The following is a 22,726-nucleotide window of genomic DNA, read 5'->3' as shown; positions in this document are numbered from 1 at the left end:
TAGAAGACAAAATAGCTCAGAACAGGAATGTACAGCCACCAACTGGACAGCCTGTGGTCTGTACTGTACCAATACAGAGCTCAGAGGCTTTGAAGGATTCACAGGAGTGCTTTCTTCTATTCTGGGTTATAACTTCAAATATTTTAGCAAATAATTAACCAGATCAAAACCTAGTGCTGTCATGTCTAAAATGTTCAAAATAACACACGTTTTCAAAACGGAAGTATTTGCAAAAGATTTTAAACTATTTTGTAATGTATTTGCCTGCAGGATCCAAAACTGCGCGAACTGTTGGATGCTGGGAACCTAGGAGGTCGACTGGAAAATCGAATGATAACTGTTGTCTATGGTCCAGACCTGGTGAATATATCGTACTTGAACTTAGTGGCATTCCAAGAGGATATAGCAAAGGTAATATACGTTCATCTGTGTCATATAAAACTGGTGTTTTGAAGGTATTGTGGATAAATGAGATAGAGGTGGAAGTTACTATGGACTGAACCCCAATTCTGCTATAGAGCAGTGCCACTCAATACCAAAGAAAAACCGTGCAATCATTTTTTTCTGGGAGTTAATTCCACAAGGTTTATTTCCTCCTGATATGTGCGCTCATCTTCAGAACATCACTTGCAAAGTCCAAATAAGCACTGTGAAAATAATGGTACACACCAATTTTTACTCAGCTGTAAGACGTGTGCTGTGCCTGTCCTAACACACATCACTGTCTCTTGGTAGTTATCACCCGTTTACTCTTGTTCTAAGTGTGTGCCAATTATGGATCGTCTGTGAGAACAAAGTTTGTAAACAGTTGGCTTTTTACGGTTGACCTGTTATCGGAATGGCGGGAATCTACAGCTTTGCCTTGTATGCGCAAGTATGTCAGCAGTCAAAGACTTAATCAGACTTGCACACATGACCATGATTTCTGCCCATGTTCAAAGGTTCATTTTAAGCATTGCAGTTTGTCTGCTGATAGCCCTTGATAAGAATTGTGAGGTCAACATCATTGCCTTAGCAAAGTGCTTCTTCCCATGCAGGTGTCCAGTCCCTTCGTTTCTGTCCAACACACCACTTAAAACACAGTTGTGTGTGTGTTTTGGGTTTGGTTCTTTCTAATTCTTCTGATTTCTATATGACTCAGTTGTGTTTAATGAAGTGGGACCTCTTTGCTTTATCTATTCCAAATTGACATTCAAAAGCTAATCCTCTTTCCAATTCTGTTCCTGTAGATAGACTGATAACAGCCTCCAGAAAATCTTGCACACAACACACTTCCATATGATTTGTTTTCTAGAGTCCACTAGATTGCTCTAGAAAGATAATGTCTCCATAGGCTGTTGTTGCTTAACAACAATAAGGAGTTATTTTGTCACCTCACAGGCAACAAGGGCGGTCAGACCAGGTTAAAAAAGGGCATAGGCGAAGAGCCTTAACCTAGGAGGATATGGTTTTGCTTCTCAGCTTTCTCTCTCTGCTGATCTTCATTAGCCAATTGGAGCGTTAGGCAAAAACACAATTTCCACTGTTTCTCTGATATGAAAAAAAAGAAACAAAATGATTTTGTGCTGGTCTATGGACTGCTGAGTGGGAAGTGCTGTCCTCAGACTGGAAAATGCATAGTCTACAGGGGTGGTTAAGAAATCTTCACACTGCAAAAGTGGAAGTGATTGAAACAACTCTTACCAAGGAACAGGGAAAATCACCTACATCAGACTGTATGTCCTCCTTTTTCTCTTTCCTGCCTAGCCAGCAATCAGTGAACCATCATCTCTTTGCTAAAACAGTGAAATAATAAATAAATTATTAAATAAATTGCTATTTTAGGACAATTTTCTGTTTGGTAATGGGACCTTAAAAATACTGCAGATAAAATCATGTTTTAGAAAACCTTGGCAGCTCTAAATTCTGAGTAACTCCTGTGATCTGAGTAATGAAGAATCTAATTCTTCCTTGTTATTTGTAAATGCGGTAGACCAAATAAATTCATATTTCATCAATCGGGCACTGTAGCCTGGGGATGGGATTTTCAGAGCATTGCAGATTAGCTGTGCTTGCCCTGAAATCGTGTTAAATCTCCTGATTGTTTCAGTGAGAGCAGAGTTTGATCGCTGTTGAACGCCTCTAAAACTTCTTCCTTCTTTAACACGTTTTCCCGCTCTGTGTGAGTCGGACCACAGAGTCTGGTCCTTACCATCTCCAGGACCAGGGAGGTCTGAGAAGATGTGTAAATACAAGATGTTTTCAATGTCACACATGCAAATTTCAACCCTTCCTCTCTCTGATGTTCCAGGGAAAAAAAATGCCAGTGTAAAACTCCTCCACCTTCCCCTTTCCAGTGCATGCATATTTTTCAGATTAGCCCTTCATTTCTGATGCCTTAGTTTTCAAGTTGTGGGACAGTATCCATCAGTCCTCCCTTGGAGGAGAAGTGCAAAGTAAACCGTAACAGTCTTAGAGAGGCAGTTAAAATTATTTGATTATGGGGGTTTCTTCCTTTGCAGAAGGCTTCCTGTTCTGCTACAAACTCTGTTCATCACACCCACTGGACAAATTGTGGGAAAATTATGATAATATGAGCCTTGGGCTATTCAGCTTGCTTTAAGTGAACTAAATAAAGAGGTAGAACTGGTCATGTGGTCGTGATGTAGTGTTTTATGTGCATTCCTCCAGGAGAAGGTAAGTAATGTTTAAAATGCGTTAGGGATGAGCTGAAGGGCATTGAGCATCTGGTTTGTTCAAAGAATGCAGCTTTAAATTCATGGAGTACTGGTCTAAAAGGCAGATTACTAGACACATCTTGGTGATGAAGAGAAGCGAGCACTGATACCACACTTGCCTACTTTCAGACAGGTGTGCCTGTGCCTGTCTTGGGGTGGCATTTGTGAGCATCCACCAACGTAGTGCTGCAGAAACTAGGATAAAGAAAGAAATCTATTCTCAAACCCTTTTCTGAGTGGATGCTCTTTTTCTCCATCTCTGTTCCCAACAAGAAGAAGTCCAACCTGGGAACCTCTATGTCTCCTCTATTTCATTCTCTTCCCAAATCCAGCAACTTGTGAACTTCACATCTTTCCCATCTCTTTCCTCTTGTTCTCTTTTGTGCCTCTCATGCCAACTCTGATCTCACCGCACTAGTCCATCCTGGCTATGCAGACCTCTATCCAGAGCCCAAGGTATTCTGTTTGTCTTTGGTTTAATGAGCTTTGGCCCATATCCATCACTAAGAACTGATGAATTCCTCCATAAGTAAAATGATAAAGTCAAAGATGATTCACATGTTGCGCTATACTGTGCTTTCCAGAATACATCTTTATCTTTCCAGCTTCCCAGGCATGTGTAAGAGCTTGATCAGTATAATAAAATGATAAAGCAAACCATCTAAATTCATGTCCATTTGAGATATTTTTTTAAAATAAAATCTGTAAGGCTGCCGAAAGCGTAGAATTTCAGCAGCTTGCTTTGTTAATCTCTCACCAAAAACAAACGGACGAGAAACATTGCCTTCACACGTAGTCAGTTCTGATTTGAAGGAAGTGTTTTCAAGAAAGTGTGCTGTCTTACAAAAAAAGTCTCATCTCTTCTGTTGAGATAAATGTCTTCAGGTACGTATCCTGATGCATGTAATAGAGGGGTGAAATTACTTCACTGAGCAACAAATTTCCAAATGAACTGTGGCTGATACGCTACCTGCCAACGCACAGAACAGTTGAAAAATTTGTTAGTAAAGTTCACAGGAATGATATAAATATGAATTAGTGTAACAGGACTTAGCCAAGAGGAAATCAAGTTTGGGGAGCTCTTATCATGATGGATGAGACTTGCTTGGAGTTGAATGTCGGAAGGCTGGGTTCTTCTGGTACCAGACAGGATCAGAGGCTTCCAGTCTGCAAACAGTTTGTTGGCACTGGTACAGTCTGATTTTGAAATATGCAGATTTATATTTTCCTTTGGTATTACATCTGTACAGGAGTCTGCAGCTACCGCGGTGATTCAGAGGCTGTGGTAACCTTTCTGCAGTAGGCTGTTTTCTTTCGACACGTAACAGTTTTCTACCCCGCGGAGCACTCTCACCGAGCGCTGCCTTCTGGAATCACTGCTGCTGCTAAAGACGGCTGCAGAGTGCATCATGCATGGAGTCAGAGGATGGGCTTTTCTCTGTGCCATGCAGCAAAACCAAGGAAACGGAGCCGTTTGGTAGCTAAAGCAGCGAGACGTAGCTTGGCTCACAGCTTGATGCGAGCCCGTCAAAGTCAGTCCACAGCATCTCCTTTATTTCTTGGGGTCTGTGCTCAGGGCTGTTGTTTCCCCTCCTGCTGTGGGTTCAGACCAGTGGTGGAAAAGATGATGTGATCCTTGGCATGTTTTCTGATTGTGGTTTTTTGGCTGCGGCTCTGTGGTGCCTGCGCTGAAGACCCTAAAATGGCAGAGGCAGTGAGCAGCTATTGCCTGTGACTTGTTGACTTGGCACCTGCATCGTGGGAGATGGCTCAGCCGGCAGGTAGCCCTTAGAGTATTTGGCAAGAGAGATGTGATCACTTAGAAAAGCCAGGAAAAACTAGCAAAGGAACATGGCAAGACTGTTTATATAAATAATGCTTGCCACAGTCACGTAACAACTGAGTTCCCCTTACATTCCTGTCAAGAAGCACTCGGACAAAGAGAAGGAAGAGCTGGGGTGTGGGATACTCCTGAAGTGCCCTACTTCTGTTTACTCAAAAAACTTCGGTTTTAAGCCCAGCAGGACCAGTGACAACAAAACAAAGTCTATCAAGATGTGTTAAAAGCCCATGTATTTTCAAATTTTAAATAATATTTTATGTTGCCATTAGTCTTTGAGCCATTAGTGTCACAAGGAGAAGTTCTAACTGCTATTATTAGTGCCGAAACAAAGCAGTGCTTACAAGATGAGCCTATTTTGAGCCTGGAAAAATGAGTTGCCAAGAAGGAAAAAAAAAAAAAAATGCTGCCCTTAATACACTTTCTGTTCCAAGAGTCACAGCAAAGCAGTGGTGTTACTAGCAAACCCGTCTCCTTTTGTTCTTTCTCACACCTCCGCTTTTTTTTTTTCCTCAAATTAGACCTAAGAAGGAAAAACAAGTAAAGAAAAAAAAAACCCAAAAAACAGCAGTGGTCACGAGAGGTGAAGGGAAGGACTATCTCAGCAGCAGTGGTTTGCCTCCAGAACAAGAAGTCTGTGTCTGAGCAAGGAAATTTTCTGTGCCAGAAATACCAGTCACGGGGAGGTGTGTTGTCTCAGCTGCTGAGGGGTGAGGTTGTAGGTGGGGTGGACTTAAAGAGCTGGTAGCTGAAGGATTTGAAAGGCCCGTGGAACAGCAGGCATGTAGGTAGCCTTATCTCTTCCTTGTTGGGAAGAGCTGCGTGAGACCGGTTTCAGGAACAAGATCTGATAACCTAAGGGAACAAATCTTAGCACATTAAAAAAATAGGGAAAAAAAAAAAAAAAGGATGCCTTCTGTACCTCAAAAACTGACCTAGTCACGCAGAAACCTGAGGGATTTTAGGTAAAACAAGCTCATAAGCTCCAAAGAGAGGTAGCAACATTTGCTTCAATAGAAGTCAATGATACTTTCCATCATTATCAATTTTTGTCAGAATGAAGTCACCTTTTTTTTTGTGTTTTTCCTCAAGAAGAACCAAGGAGAAGGAATAACTCCAAAAAGCATGCACAGGGGATGGGGGTGGGGGAATGTGTGTGATGAGAATTTTGGATCTGGACTGATATGAAAGGAAATTCAATTGTAGTTTCAAAGAAAACTCAGAAAACTTCATCAAATTAAAAAAAAAAATCACATTGTTTGCAAAGGCATTGTTTATTTTCATTCCTTTCTTTTAAAGGGGTGAAACAAAGCCAATCCAAAACCACAGTTGTGATTAAAAAAGGTTGCAGTTAAAGACTGTAAAGAAGCACCAAGCTAGGACAGAAAACTAACACACCAACTGAAGTTGTTGGTGAAAAGCTGCAGGAGAAACCAGCAGGGGAGATCGACAGATTGTAGTCATGGATCAGCCTTGCTGGGAACCTGGGAAAGGGTGGGAACCTGCGGGGAGGACTTCAGCAACATGCACGGAAATGAGAAGGAAAGAGTCATGAAAATAAAGGGAGGAAAAGTGAGGGACAGCCATGGGAAGGGCCATGCGGGGACAAGAGGTGTCCCACAAGCAGCTGCAGGACATTTCTTCCCTACATCAGGGTAGCAAGAGGAAAAAATAGTTTAGTGAGGGATAGGACCTCAGTCTAAGGATGAACGGTTGGGTGAAGAAGAACTTTCTGTTTGGAGTTGGATCTTCTTCCTGATAGATCAGATAATTTAAATTTATCCCTATATATATCTACTAGTTTGGTTTTTTCAGGCATGTTTCTTATGTTGGCTGGAGTCGGTACTTAGAGTTCTTAATTTGGTATTCACCATAAAATATAAGGCGTGTTATTTGTCTGGATTTACTTCATGATCTGTGGAGAGAGGGCTCACAAAGAGCTCTCACAAGGGAGGACATCAGAGCAAGAGACTTCCTATGGTATGGTCTGTATCGCACCCTGTCGGGTCTGTCTGTCTGTCTTCAGAGAGCTTTAAGCCCATTTCAGCTTCAGTTTAAAAGAATGGTGGTAAGGGGCTCCTTTTTTAATCCTTAGTGTGTCAACCAGAACGGTGTCAAACACACAAGAAAACATATTTTTCTGGGGTGCTTATTTTGCATCTCCCACAAACCTGATTACGCTTTACATCAGACATTTATCCGTATGATTTTTTTTTTCCTAATACATTGGAAGAAGATATCTTTTAAAAAAAAATTGTAACAGTTCTTTTTTTGCAGCATAAGAAAACCAGGTCTCACAGATGAGGAAGGAAGCTGTAATTGAAAAAATCAAGTTCAGACTTTAATTAGGCACTTCATACTAATGATATAATTTTCAAAAATATTTTGCATTGTGTAAGTAAACATCTAAACTGAGCCTCATTTAATCAAATTTTCTCTCTGTAGGAATGGTCAGATGAAGTGTTCAGTCTGGCAACAAATCTGTTGGCACAGAACATGTCAAGGGACGCCTTTCTGGAAAAAGCGTAAGTGGCCGTCGTATTTAATGCTGTGGGTGTTGCTCTTTTCTCTGCGTCATTTTCCTCTTTTCTTGTTAGTCACATTGTCATCTATTGTTTCTGCTTTGATGAGTTGTCACTTTTGTAAACACAGGCTGTCCTTTCTCATGGATTTAAAAAGCCTGTTATCTAAACGTCATTTAAACTAAAATCTTGTTTGGGTTCTTCACGCAAACTACTAAGTTATAGCAAAAAAACAGGATTAAACGCCACCTTCCCTTTGTATACCAAGGTAGTCTGAATCTCTGCATTTTAAAGGAAGGAATATTCTGGACTAACCTGGCTCTGTTTTATTTCCCTTTTCTTCTGCTGTTGATCAAAAAATGAGAAATGCAAGAAGTCCATTTTCCTCAGCCTAATCTCTCTGGTTTTCACATGATTCAGAGGGAAGCTGTGAATATGTTAATCTATGCTTCGCAGAGTCTGCAGATTACGAGTTGTTTTCAACAATGTGCAGAATATGTTTATGAGAAGGTTTGGGGTGTAAAAACCCACCTCTGAAAGGGAAGAGAACGAAACCTGAGGTTAGCGAGTCTCAGCTGGATGATAAGTGCAGGCTGAGTGAGTTTTGCACAAGTGGTAGCATTGAGAACAGCATGGCCAAGCCTACCAGATAATGATGGTGATGAACCGGGGTACTTGCTGGCCTTTTGGGCATCTGGAAGAGAAGATATACTCTCTCCAGATTACAAGTCGGCTGGTTAAATTCAGCTTTGTGTCTCCCCCAAACACCTTTTAATTTCTGCCCACAGACCGAGGCTGGGTACAGGTAAATACCAAGCTGGGGCTTATGTTCCCAAAACTTACCTCCATCCAAGAAGCAAGTAAACCTACCCTTTTCCTGGAGTTTGTATGACTGTGCATGCCTAGTTTCATTACAAAGAATTACAGAATCACAGAATAGTCAGGGTTGGAGGGGACCTCTGGAGATCATCTAGTCCACGCCCCCTGCCAGAGCAGGATCCCCTAGAGCAGATCCCACAGGGACACATCCAGGCGGCTTCTGAAAGTCTCCAGGGAAGGAGACTCCACCCCTCTCTGGGCAGCTTGTTCCCGTGTTCTGACACCCTCAGAGTGAAGAATTTTTTCCTCTAGCACAGATGGAACTTCCTGTGCTCCAATTTTGGAGCCTTGTCCTGTTGCTGGGCACCACTGAAAAGAGCCTGGCCCCATCCCCTTGACACCCGCCCTTTAGATATTGATGAGATCCCCTCTCAGCCTCCCCTTCTCCTTGCTAAACAGACCCAGGTCTCTCAGCCTCTCCTCATAAGGGAGATGCTCCAGTCCTCTCATCATCTTCGTAGTCCTCCTCCAGACTCTTTCCAGTAGTTCCCTGTCTTTCTGGAACTGGGAAGCCCAGAATTGGACACAGCACTCCAGATGCAGCATCACCAGGGCACAGGAGAGGGAAGATGACCTCCCTCGACCTGCTGGCCACACTCTTCTTAAGGCAACCCAGGATACCCGTGGCCTTTCTGGCCACAATGGCACATTGCTGGCTCACGGTTAACTTGCTGTCCACCAGCACTCCCAGGTCCTTAGATGCACCCATATTTAGTAAGAAGATTCCCAACTGCTTAACTTTAATCCCACGCACCTGTTCATAAGTGCCCGTTCTGGGCGGGGATAGGGGGTGTGTTTCCATCTCGTAGTGTTCGTTGTGGAGCAGCTGAAGTGAACAGAATTCTTGAAGAAACTCTGAAGGTTGAATGTTGTAGGAACTCTTATCTTTGTGTCTGATAATGCTGTGCTGGGACAGCAATGATATAATAAGCAAAGAAAATCCCAGGTGGAAGGAAACATTTAACATTTCCTTTTGCCCCTCCGCATGTTGACAGTGGAGAGAGCCCTGTGCTAACCGGAGCAGACCCGAGTGTGAGAGCAAGGGCAGAGATAACTTCCTTCAGCTCCGTAGGTTGTAGATGAGTGAACTGTGTGTACAGCAGCGATTTGATATTATTTCCATCCCCCTTACCACTCAGATCAGGTGGGCAGCAGACTTTGCTGACAGGTCTGTAATGGGGAGCACTGTGACTCTACCTAATGGTGTTTTCATATCACATTCAAAGGAGGAACATGTTGTCATACACTACAGCAGAGCAGTCCTATTTGGAGACATTTTTCTGTGATTGTTCAAGCATTATTAATTAAAGATGAAGTCACTGGACACATTGCGTAGGTTCAGTAACAGGCAAGCGTGACATTCCTGTGTCATCTTCTTTTTTCCACTAATTAATAAATCACTTGGGAACTGTAGGGTTTCCAGGGTCCTCTGCACAGATGCCAAATCAGAGTCACTTAAGAAATCTTTTATTTTGAAGATTAAAAATATTTCCCCATTATAATTATTGTACTAAGCAGAGGGTTGGTTGCAGTTCCATCAGAACCCTTTTGTTGAAATAAAAAAACAGATTGCATCAGAGCAGAATTAGAAAGGTTATTTTCTTTGTGGCATTTGGTCCCTTGCAGCATTGGAAGTGCAGTAGCACACAGTGTGAGCAGCTCTCCTGGGGTTTGGTCAGATGAGGAAAAATAGGGTTAATTTGAGAGGAGGGGATGGTTAGTAAAAACTGCCTTTTTAGTGATCAGAGTGCTCATTCTTCTGTTGTAACAGCGCAGTGTTTTTGTGTTGGGGGTGCAAAAATGGGAGCTGGACTGCATGATGGACATTGGTACTGAAGTAGTGACCAGTGCAGTAATGAGCAAAGGGTGGTTCTGCTGTGGAAACCTTGGGCCAGCATTCCATCCAGAGCTTGGCGTTCTTGGGGGTACCACTGCACCACTGAAATGAGTCCATTCAGCTGCCATCGGTGGGGACTGGCTCCTAGCAAGATTTTTATTAGGAGTAACATGCTTGGTTTTCTTAAATGGGTGGATAAAATAGTGTCTCAGATGTAACAAGGCATTTGGGAGGAAAGAAAATGGCAAGTACTTATGGGGGTTGGCACACATTTTTAGTTTGATTTAACTGAAGCTCACAATTTTTTTTCCCCATTTTCTTTTATTTCTAGCTTTCTTGGCTGTAGAGGAAAACATTCAATGTGACCAGAATGTACTCAAAAGTTTTGAAAAGAGAAGACAAAATAAAAAATAAATTTAAAAAAGGTTAAGAAAAAAAGGTTGTTGTTTTTTTTTAATCTAGCTGTGCTGGGAGAGGAGACAAAGGGGATAATGTTTTACTTTTGTGACACAGCGGCAGAAGAGATTTCAGTTGCCAGAAGATGCATATGGGGAGACAAGGATTTGTGAAAACGTTCCTGTCCTAGTTAGGGATATTAGCACGTACTTTGTTTTTGAAGCGGTTGGTATTTTTGTTTGGGAAGAAAAGTTTATTTGAACCATCCAGTTTGTTTTTCTTTTGGTAGGCCAGTGGGTAAAGTGAAAAAGCTTTTTAACTCCCCTTCCTCCCCTCAAAAAGATCCTCTGAAATACTTAAGTGTTGCCACATTTTTCACCAGATCGTATTACTGCAAAACTCATTTGTAGTTTTAATTATATTCCAGTGGAAGAGATGAAGCACTCAGAAAGTTATGCTCTCTGCAGACCGCTTCTGGTAGACATTATACTGGTAACCAATAGTCCTTGCATACCGGGAGGACCAGCAGCAGCTGTAGCCCCAACTGCTTCTCATTAAAGCTACTGGGTGACTGCTGTTTCAGTCAGCTTTGAACCAGTATGTTGAAAGATTTGGTCAAAGAAAGATACATCCTCGTTCTGCTGCCTCAATGAGCATGTGAGAGAAGTCGCAGGTCCTGAGGGGCGATAAATACTCAGTTCAAAACCTGGGTAATTACCTGCCTATAAGATGGCTTCAGCGTGTAATTTTTATATTGCTACATACTAGAAATGTCTTGGGCTTGCCCAGGGCTGCTAAATATACTGTCTTGCTGGTGCGGAGACATTTCAGTTGCCAATGACTTGTCTTCCTTCTGGCTGAGGACTGACAACATTTAGAGTCTAGTGGAGAAAGATGTGTCATGGGGAGGGCTTAGGGAGACAGGGATGTTGGCCTGCAACATCCAGTGATGGTTTTAGTCTCTGGAAGAGCAGGAGTACAGCCACCTTCACAATCAAATTGTGTAGCCTATTTGCCACAGTTCAGTCTGCTGATAGACCTGCAGGCAGCCTGGGTGGGAAGGAGCTTGGAGAGTTGATAAATTTGTGTATTAATGGTATTTGCAATGTCCTGTTGCAAATCGGACAGTATTTGGCACCGCTTGTGCATTACTGTTGATGGAAAAGGTATTTATTGATTAATGGTATCCCAACAGGTTGTTATATTGGGCAAAAGAAATGAGTGGAACTTGCCATGTGATCAGACCGATGGCACTGGGCTGTAAAGTTGGTGAAGAGGTGCTTGAAAATGCTGTAAAAATAAAGCAGGATGCTTTTCTCTCCACAGTTACACAAAACTTAAGCTGCAGGTGACTCCAGAAGGGCGCATTCCGCTGAAGAAGTAAGTTCTGTTCCTCTTCCTTACCACAGAGTCTCCTCTGACTCCTTAGTGTGAGTATATGTTTGGGATGTCAGAGACAGGTTGTGAGGATAAACGTATTCAAATTGCGAATCTCTGGGGTCATATGAAAAGAGCAGTGGTGACTTTTTCAAGTAACTATCCACTGTAATACGGGCTTGTGTGGGGTAGAGTTAAACTCACTGTGGGCACCGTTAAGGTCGCTTGAGTTACTGAGCAGCCAGTGGAAATCAATAGCTAAAGATGTGATAGCCTAGAAGGTAATACTCAGTCTTTAAGCCACGTAGGGCATCAAGGCATGTGTTTAAGCCAATTCCCTCTGGTTTGTCTTCGTTTTGCAGCATATACCGCTTGTTTTCCGCTGACAGAAAACGAGTAGAGACCGCGTTAGAAGCTTGTAATCTTCCATCTTCCAGGGTAAGCATCTGAATTTATTCCTGGCCCTTACAAAGTGTTGCTTGCATTCGGTGGCGTTAACTCTTGATTAAGTTGAAGACAATTTGTTCAAGGCTGATGATGCTGTGCTGACTTTCCCTCTGGATGGGTCCTCAGCAGCAGGTCCTTCTTTCCCTCATCAAAATTCCTGATACCCATCTGCAAATCTGAGTAGCTTTGTATATGACATTATGTAGGGACCGGGAGTGCCTGGAAAAAGTGCAGATGGATTGAAGGAAATGGCAAGGGGTTGTGTGACCTGTCCTGGAGAAATCCTGTGAGAATATTTTAAGAGTCAGTGAATTGCACAATTTTCAAGGCATGTTTTCAGAGCAGTGTCAGCTCAAGGTGTAGCTAATGGTGTAATCTGTTCCTTCTCACAAAAAAAAAATATGTATATCTTGAGTTAAATGAGAATTTAAAGTCACTGCAACTTATCTGAAAGGTGCCTGGGGTAAATGTTGTAAGGCGCTAGTGTCAAAGCTGTTAATGCTGCAGGGATGCAGCCATTGTATGCTGCTAACCCAGGAGCTTTCCTCAACCCACAGGATTTGCAAGAGGTTTACCTCACCCTCAGGAAGGCTTTTTTCAAGAGGAATGGGCTCAAGCATGTGATTCGAGATAACACTGAAGATGTCCTTAGTCTCTCCTTCCAGGTGGAGCTTCTCCTACAGGAAGTTTCTTGCAGGATAATTCCTACATTCAGAGGTCCAAGAGGTGGGGCAGAACTACTCTGCGGTGGAGGAGAACCTGCATTGCCTAATTCCTCACTCTTGTAGAAAACTGTGCTCTGATGTTTGCTCAGCCTTTGCTTCCCCAGCGGTTTCTTGATGGAGCCAATTCCTACAGCTCCAGAAGAGCAGCAGGGCAAAGTCTTCACAAGCCAAACCTCAGATACCTCTTCCCAATAAAACCTTCCTTCGTAGGTTTGGGAGCTTAATTCCATAAAATCCCAAGGAATGTCTGTAAAGTAGGATAAAATATTATAATAATCTTACCTACATTCTGAGAGGTCAGAAACATGGAAAGAATAATTTTAAAGATGGGTTTTCATTTAATTGTTGGCAAACAAGGTAAAATATGCAGAAAAAACTCTGAAGCACTGCTTTTTACATTAGTTGATTTATTACTTCTGTTTACTACTTAACTCTGAAAAAAAACTGGAGTCTTCAAAAGAAATTGCTTTTTTTTTCTGCTATTTATTTAATAGCAGTTAAAACCAGTTTTACATACACATTGCTGGATACTTGTTGCTGGGTACCATCTTGGAAATTATTCTAGTCTAACCTAGAACCTTTCTTTAGTTGGAACAGAACAGAAATACGCTTCATGCAACAAAGAAAACTGTGTTATCGTGTTTGAAAAAATGGTTTAGATGCTGAGTGTTAAGAAGCATGAAACTCTGAATCCCATAGAGGTAATGGAGTAGAAGAAAACCGGTACTTCATCCACAGCTCTTTTCCTTTGTGTTCCTGTTTATTTGAACAAGTAAAATCCTTAGCTTCAACTTCCAGCTTTTCTGCCTCGTTATACTGCAGGACAAATAGTATTCCCATAAAGCCTTGGGAGAACACTGGACTCCAGCAGCTTGCAAGACATGCATGTTAGGGAATCTTGCTCAGCAAAATCACACCAAATTATTCATGAAAGTCTCTCATGGACAGCTTAGGCTTTTTATTTTTTCTTATTCATGCCTCATGACGATCCCTCAAAAGATTTTCTCTCCAAGTTTCCATTACTTTCACTGCTCTAGGAAGACAGGGGGCTCGTTGGCCATGAGTTTCCCGATCATTTTGCTGCACCTCTCAGAACCTGTGGATGATCCTAAAACACAAAATGAAATTCACAGTCATGGGTAAGCGGATCCCAAGTCACCATTTAGCAATCTCTTCCTGATTCATGGATCCAGGTTTGGGCCAGTCCCTCATCCATCTTTCGCAGTGACTTGAGCGCAGGGCAGTCTGAGCTTTGCTGCCGGCGTATAGTGTCACTGCATGGACTTGTCTGTGACAGGACAAACCTCGGCATCCGCTATCCCTGCTCTTCAGCAAATTCCCTGTGCATATGCTTGCCAGGAGACCTCGTGGGACAACATGTAGACACCGTATTTAGTGCAAGAGGAGCAGGAGTTCCTCATTGCCTGGGAGATTGCCTTCATCCTGCTGTAGAAGAATAGCACCAGAGAAGCTCTTCAGTGCCAAAAATACATTCTTTATTTCGTATTTAGGTACCCTTCGTAAGGGATGGATTCTCTGCAGCACTGAGCATTCCAGCCCTGATTCAGCCAAGTAGTTGAGCATGACTGCAATGGGATGACCCATGGACTTCATGTCAAGCACATTTTCAAAGCATGAGTTTATTTATTTATGTATTTCTGGGCCAATATGGCATGCATAGGGTCTTGCAGGACCAAGCCCCGTGTGATCTGATCTTTGGCAGCATTCATCATCCAGCAGATCTGAAAAGAGGAATGTTTGTATAAATGTTTAAATGATTTTTTTTTTTAAATGCCAATGAGTTTTTGAGCTTGGGATCTGATTCCCCTATGATTTTTTTTTACATCTTGTCTACCTGTGGGGTGGGGTGGTGGAGCTTGGTGTAGTAGTTGGGTATTTTGGTTTGGTTTTAGTCAAAGGTGCCTTAAATAGAATTTGAAGAGCTTTATTTTAGTTACCTGTTTGGCTGTGAAGACTGGTTTCTGCCTTCCAGTTAACATAGAGATGCACAATGAAGCACCAGTGAGCTTGGCTGTTTAACATAAGATAAAACAAACAGCTATTGACACCTCCCTGTGCAAATAATCTAAAGTAGCTGTTGTGCTGCCAAGTACATCACAGACTGGATACTCTTGTTACAAAAGCAGGCAGGTTACCCGACAAATCATAAACCAAAAATACTTGAAATTAGTAGAGAGTCTTAATCACAGAACACAACTGAATGCCAGTATTCAGCAAAGCTGGAAATGAGGGATGCTCCCGTGGGGTACAGAAAGTTTGTGATTTGTTCATTGGTCTCAGGAAAGAGATGAGCACATAAGGTGTGTGGGTGGTTCCGCTGGAATGTGGATGGCTCAGGCCAGGCTGAGGAAAGGGGCAGTGTATTTTAATCCCTTCCGGCAGGCAGGCTTTTGCAATCTAAATATAGTTGTCTGAGGTGGTGCTTGGGGTGGCAAATGCTGGCACCAAGGCTTTTGCCTCCCATCTAGACCTTTGCGTTCTGTAGTGCACTGATTAAGTTACTGGTAGGAAATAATTGATTATTAAAAAATTTTGTACTTATGCCTGAAGACCTGTGTTGGTTATCCTCTTTATAGTTAGGTGTTCAGAGATATGGGTTGGGAAACAAAGGTATATTCCAGTATCTGAAGGGGGCCTACAAGGGTACTGGGAGAGGACTTTTTACAAGAGCCTGTAGTGACAGGACAAGGGGTAATGGGTATAAATTGAAATCAGGGAGGTTTAGATTAGAAGTCAGGAAGAAATTCTTCCCGGAGAGGGTGGTGAGGCACTGGGACAGGTTGCCCAGAGAAGCTGTGGATGCCCCATCCCTGGATGTCTTCAAGGCCAGACTGGATGTGGCTTTGAGCAACCTGGCCTAGTGGAAGGTGTCCCTGCCCATGGCAGGGGGGTTGGAACTGGATGATCTTTAAGGTCCCTTCCCACCCAAACCGTTCTATGATTCTATGATTCTATGATTCTATGAATGGGAGCCGAGTGGCAAATAAAAGCCTGGATCTCCAGGTTATTGGGAAAGGTCCACATTTTGCTCAGCGCTGAGTACCTTCAAATCCCTTGTAAAGGGAAAAATATATTAGGTCAATGAGAGACTGTAATTCTGTGGTAATTAAGGAATCAACGTTTGAAATGCCCTTACGAGAAGCACTGGCTGAGGAGGTACAGGAAACAGAAGAGAGCGAGGTGCTGGTTATAACAAGAAAATTTACAAGCTTTATGAATCCTGCCTTTAGGAAAACAAAAGTAGCAGCAGTTCTACTCTCAAGCACCACATACTCAATTTTATCACAGTGTGGTAGGTACAGCGTCACATGTAGTTCTCTGTCGCCGACAGCTGTCGCTGAAAGGAGCTATTTCCATCCTTCAACTTCAGGTTACAGACTTCTCCATCCACCCTCGTACAGGAGTTACCAGTTGTGCCGCTGACAAGTTACCTGGCTCAGCGAGCTGATCCCATAGGAAAGTGCACAGGGTTGGTTTGGCCGGCTGAGTTTTGAGACAATTCACCCTGCAGCCACTTGCACAGTCTGCCAAAAAAAGAAGGCCCGAGGGTCTAGGGGCTGTTGACCTCAGACCATTGAAGCCTGGAGATGGATGCCCAGGCAGAGCGTGGAAATGGCCCAGCCTGGTCCGAGCATGAGCTGCGTCAGGTTCAGTCCACGCTTGTGGACAAAAACACTGAATGATGGTCACGATCCAAATCTCTCTTGGGCCTCTGTGGGTTTCATAGATGGAAGGAGAGATACAGTGATGCCCGTGCCATTTATTTATTTCTTTATTTAAATCTAAAGCAGGAAAAATGTGGAGAAGTTTCCTTCCATCTGACAAAGGCTTGAATCAACGCTTCCGGTTCCCTTGGCAACAGTGTTAAACAGGCAGAATAAATAAAAGCAACGATTTCCTCTACCAGCAGCTTGCTTTTGAGACAGCCAGGTTCAACGGTGTTTAAAAGCAAACAGCTTTGTGTCCAAGTTACATTTTTCCTCCTCCAGTTACCAGATTTGGGCATTATTTTGGAGCCATGTAGAGGCATCATGTGGGCCCATGGTGCTCCTGGTGACTAAGTGTCACAGCTTTTGATAAAGGTAGCTTGTGTGGAGGAAACTCCCAAATTAGGTTTCAGTATTTGCGTTTCACGTTTTTCGTGTTTGCCTTTTTCTTGTTCCTTTCTAAGGTTTCCTCGCACAAAATACAAGCTCCTGTGCCCTTCTCCTTTCTTGGTGCACTGATACAAAGGCAGGAGCCAGTGAGCACACTATTACTGTTCCGTGCTGGAAAAAATTTGGCACATTCCTTGTGACCCTCAAGTGTTCCTAACCTGCTAAAGCATCAGCCCTTGCTGTCTTCTGCAGGACTTCTGGACCTTGAAGGCAGCATGTGCAAATGGGAGGAAGGCTCCTGAGTTTCATAGAGAGAGCTGTTTCCCTTATCCAGTCCAGTATTTCCTCCCAGCTGGAAACAGTAATTCTGGTTTTTTTTCAGAGAAAAGTCAGCAGATACAATGATAATGATGAAAGTATTATCTAGAAGTAGATAAACTATAAATTGTTCTGAACTTCAGAAAATTTAAGAAAAACATGCTGGTATCTCTTCTATAGGAGAGAATTTTTATTATTTTCTGTAAAAGTGTTTAGGACAAAGATGTATGGAAAAGCTACGCTGCCCAGGTCTTGCCCAGAATCGCTGTGTCTCGATCACGTCTCTTCAGGAAGGGAAAGGAGAGATTGCTGCTGCTGTCAGAGAACAAGTGTGTTAATAACGATTCAGTGACCCAGTTCGTTCCCTGGCTCTTTGAAAGCGTTGGGAAGATGAGTGACGTGCTCGTCCTCTGTAACGCTGCCGTGTTGCTCGCTGAAGCACACGGGCTCAGCCCCACCGGTCAGCCGCCCCGCTGCGGACGGGCTCAGAGGCTGCAGTGGGATTGCTCTACCTGTTCACAGTTAATGTGCTCGGATGGAGAGATGGCCGTCCTTTCTTCTTCACAGGCGCTCAAAGAAAGAGGTAACTTTGCCTGATGGAAACTGAGATGATGAATGTATTTATATTTTTTTAAAAAACATACTTTTAAAGTTCTGTTATTCACAGGAATTTATTATTCTGCAAAACCCAGGCTCCTCTCATTGCAGGAAGCGAAGCAAAAGAAGTGCAGTAGCGAGTGATCTGTTTACAAAGAGCGTCTAAAAGTGCCGTATCATTCTTTCACTACCTTTTCCTGTTTTGCAGAATGATTCAATCCCTCAAGACGACTTCACGCCAGACGTGTACAGGGTGTTCTTAAACAACCTCTGCCCTCGGCCTGAGATCGACCACATCTTTTCAGAGTTGTAAGAAAAGGCGCTCGCTTATTTATTTATTTGTTTATTTTCCTTTCACTGATTTTTCTGGGCTGGGGACGGCAAAGTAGGTTATTTGGACAACATGCAATTGCCAAAAACAGGTTTCATTGTCAAGCCGGGCTGTTGTTTAACCTCAGATCAAGGGTTCCTTTTCTCCCAGGCTTTTGTCTCCATTTCTAATGGCTGGGGGTTTAAAATAATTTGTTCCTAGAGGAGCAGAACTGCCGAGTGTTTAGATTTCCATGAAAGTAAAGGAATAAGAGTAATGAGCAGTAAGAGCATGCAATAGGCGTGAGAATGTGTATAACCACCCCCAAAAGCTTCATTAGAGTTCCTAAAATGCAGTAACTTTTAGGATTTGTGCGTCACGAATTCACACCATGAAATTAAATCAACAGCCAGCTACAACTGATTTCATACATTCAGCTACAAGCTCTGTAAGTCGTGTTGCTTCTACCCCTTGTAGCAAGTCGTTGTACATCCCACTTTCAGCAGAGCCTGATCAGTGGAATCAGAACATGAAGCAATATGAAAGCAATTTCCAAAATACATCCCAAGACCACCAAAGCAATTAGCAAACGTATCTTTGCGACATGGGTGTGCTCACATACCCCTTTTGTGCTTGTTTTCTCTAAGGTTGAGGTTTCAGAGGCGTGCAGCCTTGACCTACTTTGCTCCCGTTGGTCCTGGGGATAGACTTTCTGTCTCTCAGGGCAGAAGTAGGCCAGTCCTGAGTGCTGTAGACAACCCTAAGCACGTCGTCACTTGGCTTGGAGGCTTCCTGGATCTCCATCCAGATACAAATTGTACCCAAAATCTGCTTTCCTTACTCACCCTCTAAATAGGCATCTTTTCTTTTGCTATGCAGAGTGCCTCGCATTTTTTAGGAGGTTTATAAAAAAAAAATCCCAAGCAAATACTGGAATAATGAAGTCCGGGCTGCTGCTATTCAGCAGTAAAACCAAACAGTTGGGCCAGGAGTGCCAGAGGAGTGTTTGTGGCAAGCTCAGGATTGAATTCCACTTCATTTTTCTCTTTTACTTTCTTAAATTGCTTAGTTCCAGGAATTCAGAGGAATGAAAAGCTTTTAGTATTGCTCTAACTCTTCCCATTGATGTCATTAATGCTGAACACTCTTGAAAGTCTTACTCCTAGGTGTTTGATGAAGAATATTTGTTGCTACATGCTGGCAAAGTAAATTAGCCCAGAGACACAGTGGGACAATGTTTTTGTTTTACAGTGGTTTGAATCTTGTTTCTGTTTCCTTGGGAAATTACAGGATATTGAACAAGATTTCAAGGAAACGTATTCGTTTTGTGGGTTTTTTGGTCTATTTTAATGGCTTTGCTGTTGCTTTAATTTTTCTCTAGTGGTGCCAAGAGCAAACCGTACCTTACTGTTGATCAGATGACGGAATTTATAAATTTTAAGCAACGTGATCCACGGTTAAATGAAATCCTTTATCCACCGTTAAAACAAGAACAAGTTCAGCAGCTGATTGAGAAGTATGAACCCAACAGTAATTTAGCAAAGAAAGGTCAGTGGGTTTTATATTCTCACTGTACTCAGTTTCTGATTTGAAACAATGACTGGATTATCCTACAGTGCATGCTAAAGCAAAATTTGGTTCAGAATCAAATTGCATTTCCAACTATCCCCTTTTGGATCGTGCAAGCCTGCGAGACGTTGTGTGGTTCATTGTTAAATGCATTTGGTTGGGATCAGTGTAGGAAGAATGGGGCTGGTTTCAGTATTTTGTTTTCAGTATGTGTAATTGATCGTTTAGAACCGTTGCTCTGGTATGCAAACTTCAGCAGAAACCTTACTATCACAATGACTATTTACCAGCATCTGAAACGTAAAATTTAAAGAAACAGTCGGTGGCACTGACACTAAGATGATGGTACTTCTGTCATTTAATAAGAGTAATACGTCCAGCTCTCTGCTTTCGGATAAAGTGGTACACAAAGCAAGAGGTGAGAGTAGCTGAAAGTGTGTTTCATGCGATAATTACAGAAAATTCCCTTTTGAAAATCTCGAGTGTTGTCAGGGCTTAACTGGGCGTTTCACCGAAACCAGCAAGAGAGCGCCCGCTCAAAACTCTGCAGATTTTTCCTACCACCACAAGTCTTAAAATAGCACTGAATTTGTGTCTGCATCCTGTTTTATTCCAATCCGCATATCCTAATGATTACCCCGGCTTTTAATGTGTTTCTGCCTTAGAAATTTTAAGGGCATGGGAATATCTAGAAAACACATCTCACACACAAAAAAAAAATTGGTTTGGTCCAGAGATTTTTGGATCCAGGGGAAACGAAAAGGCATCTTTCCCAAAAGTCTAGAGGTTAACTGAAGGCAATCCTCTCCTTTCCCTGGAAGCCTTCGGACCTAGATGTCATCCTGAAGGAAACCTGTGGCTCTCAATGCCACGATTGTTTTAAGGAGAAACACTTGTAATTTGTCTCATAAGGCTGCTTATTTTTCTAGTCCAGTAAAATTTAGTGTTTCCAGAGGTTTTGATGGAGGGTGAAATCCTGCTTCTTTGGCATGCTTATGCAAACTGTCTTTTGATGTCAGGGAGGATGCTAGCATAGTAGATGGAAACACATTGTGACCTCCTCTCTCATCCGTGCAAATACTAGAATATTGCTTTGTGCTTACCTTATTTCACATCGACGACAGGCAAGTCTGGTATCTGAAAGATCATTCTTATTACCCAAATATTGGCACTTCATACAAACCAAATAAAGGACCTTCTAGAAGGAGGTGTGCTAGCAGAACACCAGAGTCAAAATGAAATCACCTTCTGACTAGCAATAAGGAGGAAGCATGGAAACAAACCTCAGGAAGAAGGGTGTTGTGATGGTGTTTGCTGGCACCCTCCAAGTAGGATTTGTGGGACACCCTCAGCTTGCTCTTAGTTTACAGTGGTGCTCGTGTTTGCTGCAGGCACTCGCTCTTCCATAGGTGCCTCTCTTCCTGGGTATGATTTATAGTGCTCTTACACAATCAGTTCTCACAGGTAACGCTGAGTTTAAGAAGGGGAAGGCAGGTCATAGAGGGTTAATTCCTTTTGTGATTTTGGGGCTTTTTTTTCTCTTCAAACTTGTGCACTGAGGTCTAAGCAACAAGCCTGCGGGCCACCTCTGTGCTGCAGACACCACCTCTTCCACAGCACCCTGTCTGGCGCCCGAGCTGCAGCAACTGCCACATGCTGAGAACCATGTTCCAGTGCAAATCCCGAGCCTACCGCGTTAAAATTACAGGAATTGGCAAATCAGGAATGACACGGGGACACAATCTTTTCTATACATCTGCTCCGAGCTGGGAATGCAATTCGCTGTATATTAAATGAAGTGTAGGTGTGCGCTCAATCCTACACTCATGGAATAATTGCAAACAAATGCTGCATGCCTGTGAAATGTCACCAAAATACAGCGGTGCATATTCAAAATAATGGTTTAACCTTTTAATATTGGGTTTTGTAAAAGGCATTGTCACTCAGGCTTTCTGCAGTTTGAAATGACAGTTCCTAGGCTGGATTGCAGGGATGGCAATGTGCAAAGTTACACACTTCAGTGACACTTCCCCTACCGCTGAAGTTATATTCACTCAGGCCACTGAGCAGAGATATCCTGTTCAGTAGACCTGTGGATGTTAAACCACAGTTAGAAGTGGTCCAGTGTGGTACACCCGTGAACTTGTTGGCCTTAACTTGCCACTTCCACTGCCAAAGTACCACCCTTCATTGACACTTCCCCTACCGCTGAAGTTATATTCACTCAGGCCACTGAGCAGAGATATCCTGTTCAGTAGACCTGTGGATGTTCAAACCCGTGAACTTGTTGGCCTTAACTTGCCACTTCCACTGCTCAGATATTCTGCTACGTTTCTTGTGGTGGCATTCCTTACGTCCCATTATTTGCCAGGGCCAAAGTTTGTTGAGATGTAGGGATGGAAGTAGGATGTTTGGAGTGGCCTCAGTGCTGCCGGTAAGAGGAGGTAGAAACTGTAGGGCACTCAGACCAGCAGCTAAAATAGGTGAGAAGGTAGCAGAAGCCTTCATCCAGCATAATTCTTAAAGAAAATGGGGCCTAACAGCTCTGTGAAGAGAAATGGGCTTAGGGTCATTCTCCACATGCCTCTTTATGCTGCTGCATTTCAAAGGTTCCTACAACAGAGCTCCTCAGGATTAATGGGGTGCACCAAAAACCAGAAGAGCGGCTCAGGGAAAAGAGGAATGGTGTAAGAAGGCACACGAGGCAGACGTAATGATGTGGGAGAATTACGTGATGAACAGCAGGATGGGAAGTGGAGTTACAGGTGGCCTGAGGGTGACTTCATTGCTCTTGTACCAGAGCATTGCAATTAAATAATTGGACTTCTGGAGCATTTCTGCAGAGTTTTGGTTCAAGAAACAAGCCAGAAGATCTGACAACATGCTATATGTATTTGTTCTTGCTTGGCAATGAGAAGTTACTCCTTTGAACTAAATCACAGATACGGGTTCAGAACAGAAGAAAATATCATAAAGAAATTTAAAAGTTGTGATTAACTGCTTCGTCTGAGTAATGAATGATTTGAAGTACTTTGTGGTGGCAGAGACTTTAACAACTTGTTTCCAAGAATTAG

General features: G+C 42.8%; 1 protein-coding gene across 1 annotated transcript in view; it reads left to right on the top strand.

Annotated features, from left to right (window-relative positions):
• Positions 1 to 270: 270 nt before the first annotated feature.
• The window catches only part of LOC104511870 (1-phosphatidylinositol 4,5-bisphosphate phosphodiesterase beta-1-like), a gene marked incomplete at both ends in the record, with an annotated part of 48,832 nt that continues 26,376 nt past the window's right edge, over positions 271 to 22,726 (top strand). Inside the window, 6 exons of the mRNA XM_010154649.1 lie at positions 271 to 411; positions 7,003 to 7,082; positions 11,518 to 11,571; positions 11,931 to 12,006; positions 17,982 to 18,082; positions 19,465 to 19,631. Coding sequence (XP_010152951.1) covers positions 271 to 411; positions 7,003 to 7,082; positions 11,518 to 11,571; positions 11,931 to 12,006; positions 17,982 to 18,082; positions 19,465 to 19,631 — 619 coding nt within the window. The remainder of the gene's footprint in view (positions 412 to 7,002; positions 7,083 to 11,517; positions 11,572 to 11,930; positions 12,007 to 17,981; positions 18,083 to 19,464; positions 19,632 to 22,726) is intronic.

The sequence above is a fragment of the Eurypyga helias genome, unplaced genomic scaffold, assembly GCF_000690775.1.
Source record: "Eurypyga helias isolate BGI_N326 unplaced genomic scaffold, ASM69077v1 scaffold46016, whole genome shotgun sequence".
NCBI lineage: Eukaryota > Metazoa > Chordata > Aves > Eurypygiformes > Eurypygidae > Eurypyga > Eurypyga helias.
Note: the sequence above shows the minus strand (reverse complement) of the source record. Positions and strands in the feature narration are given on the sequence as shown.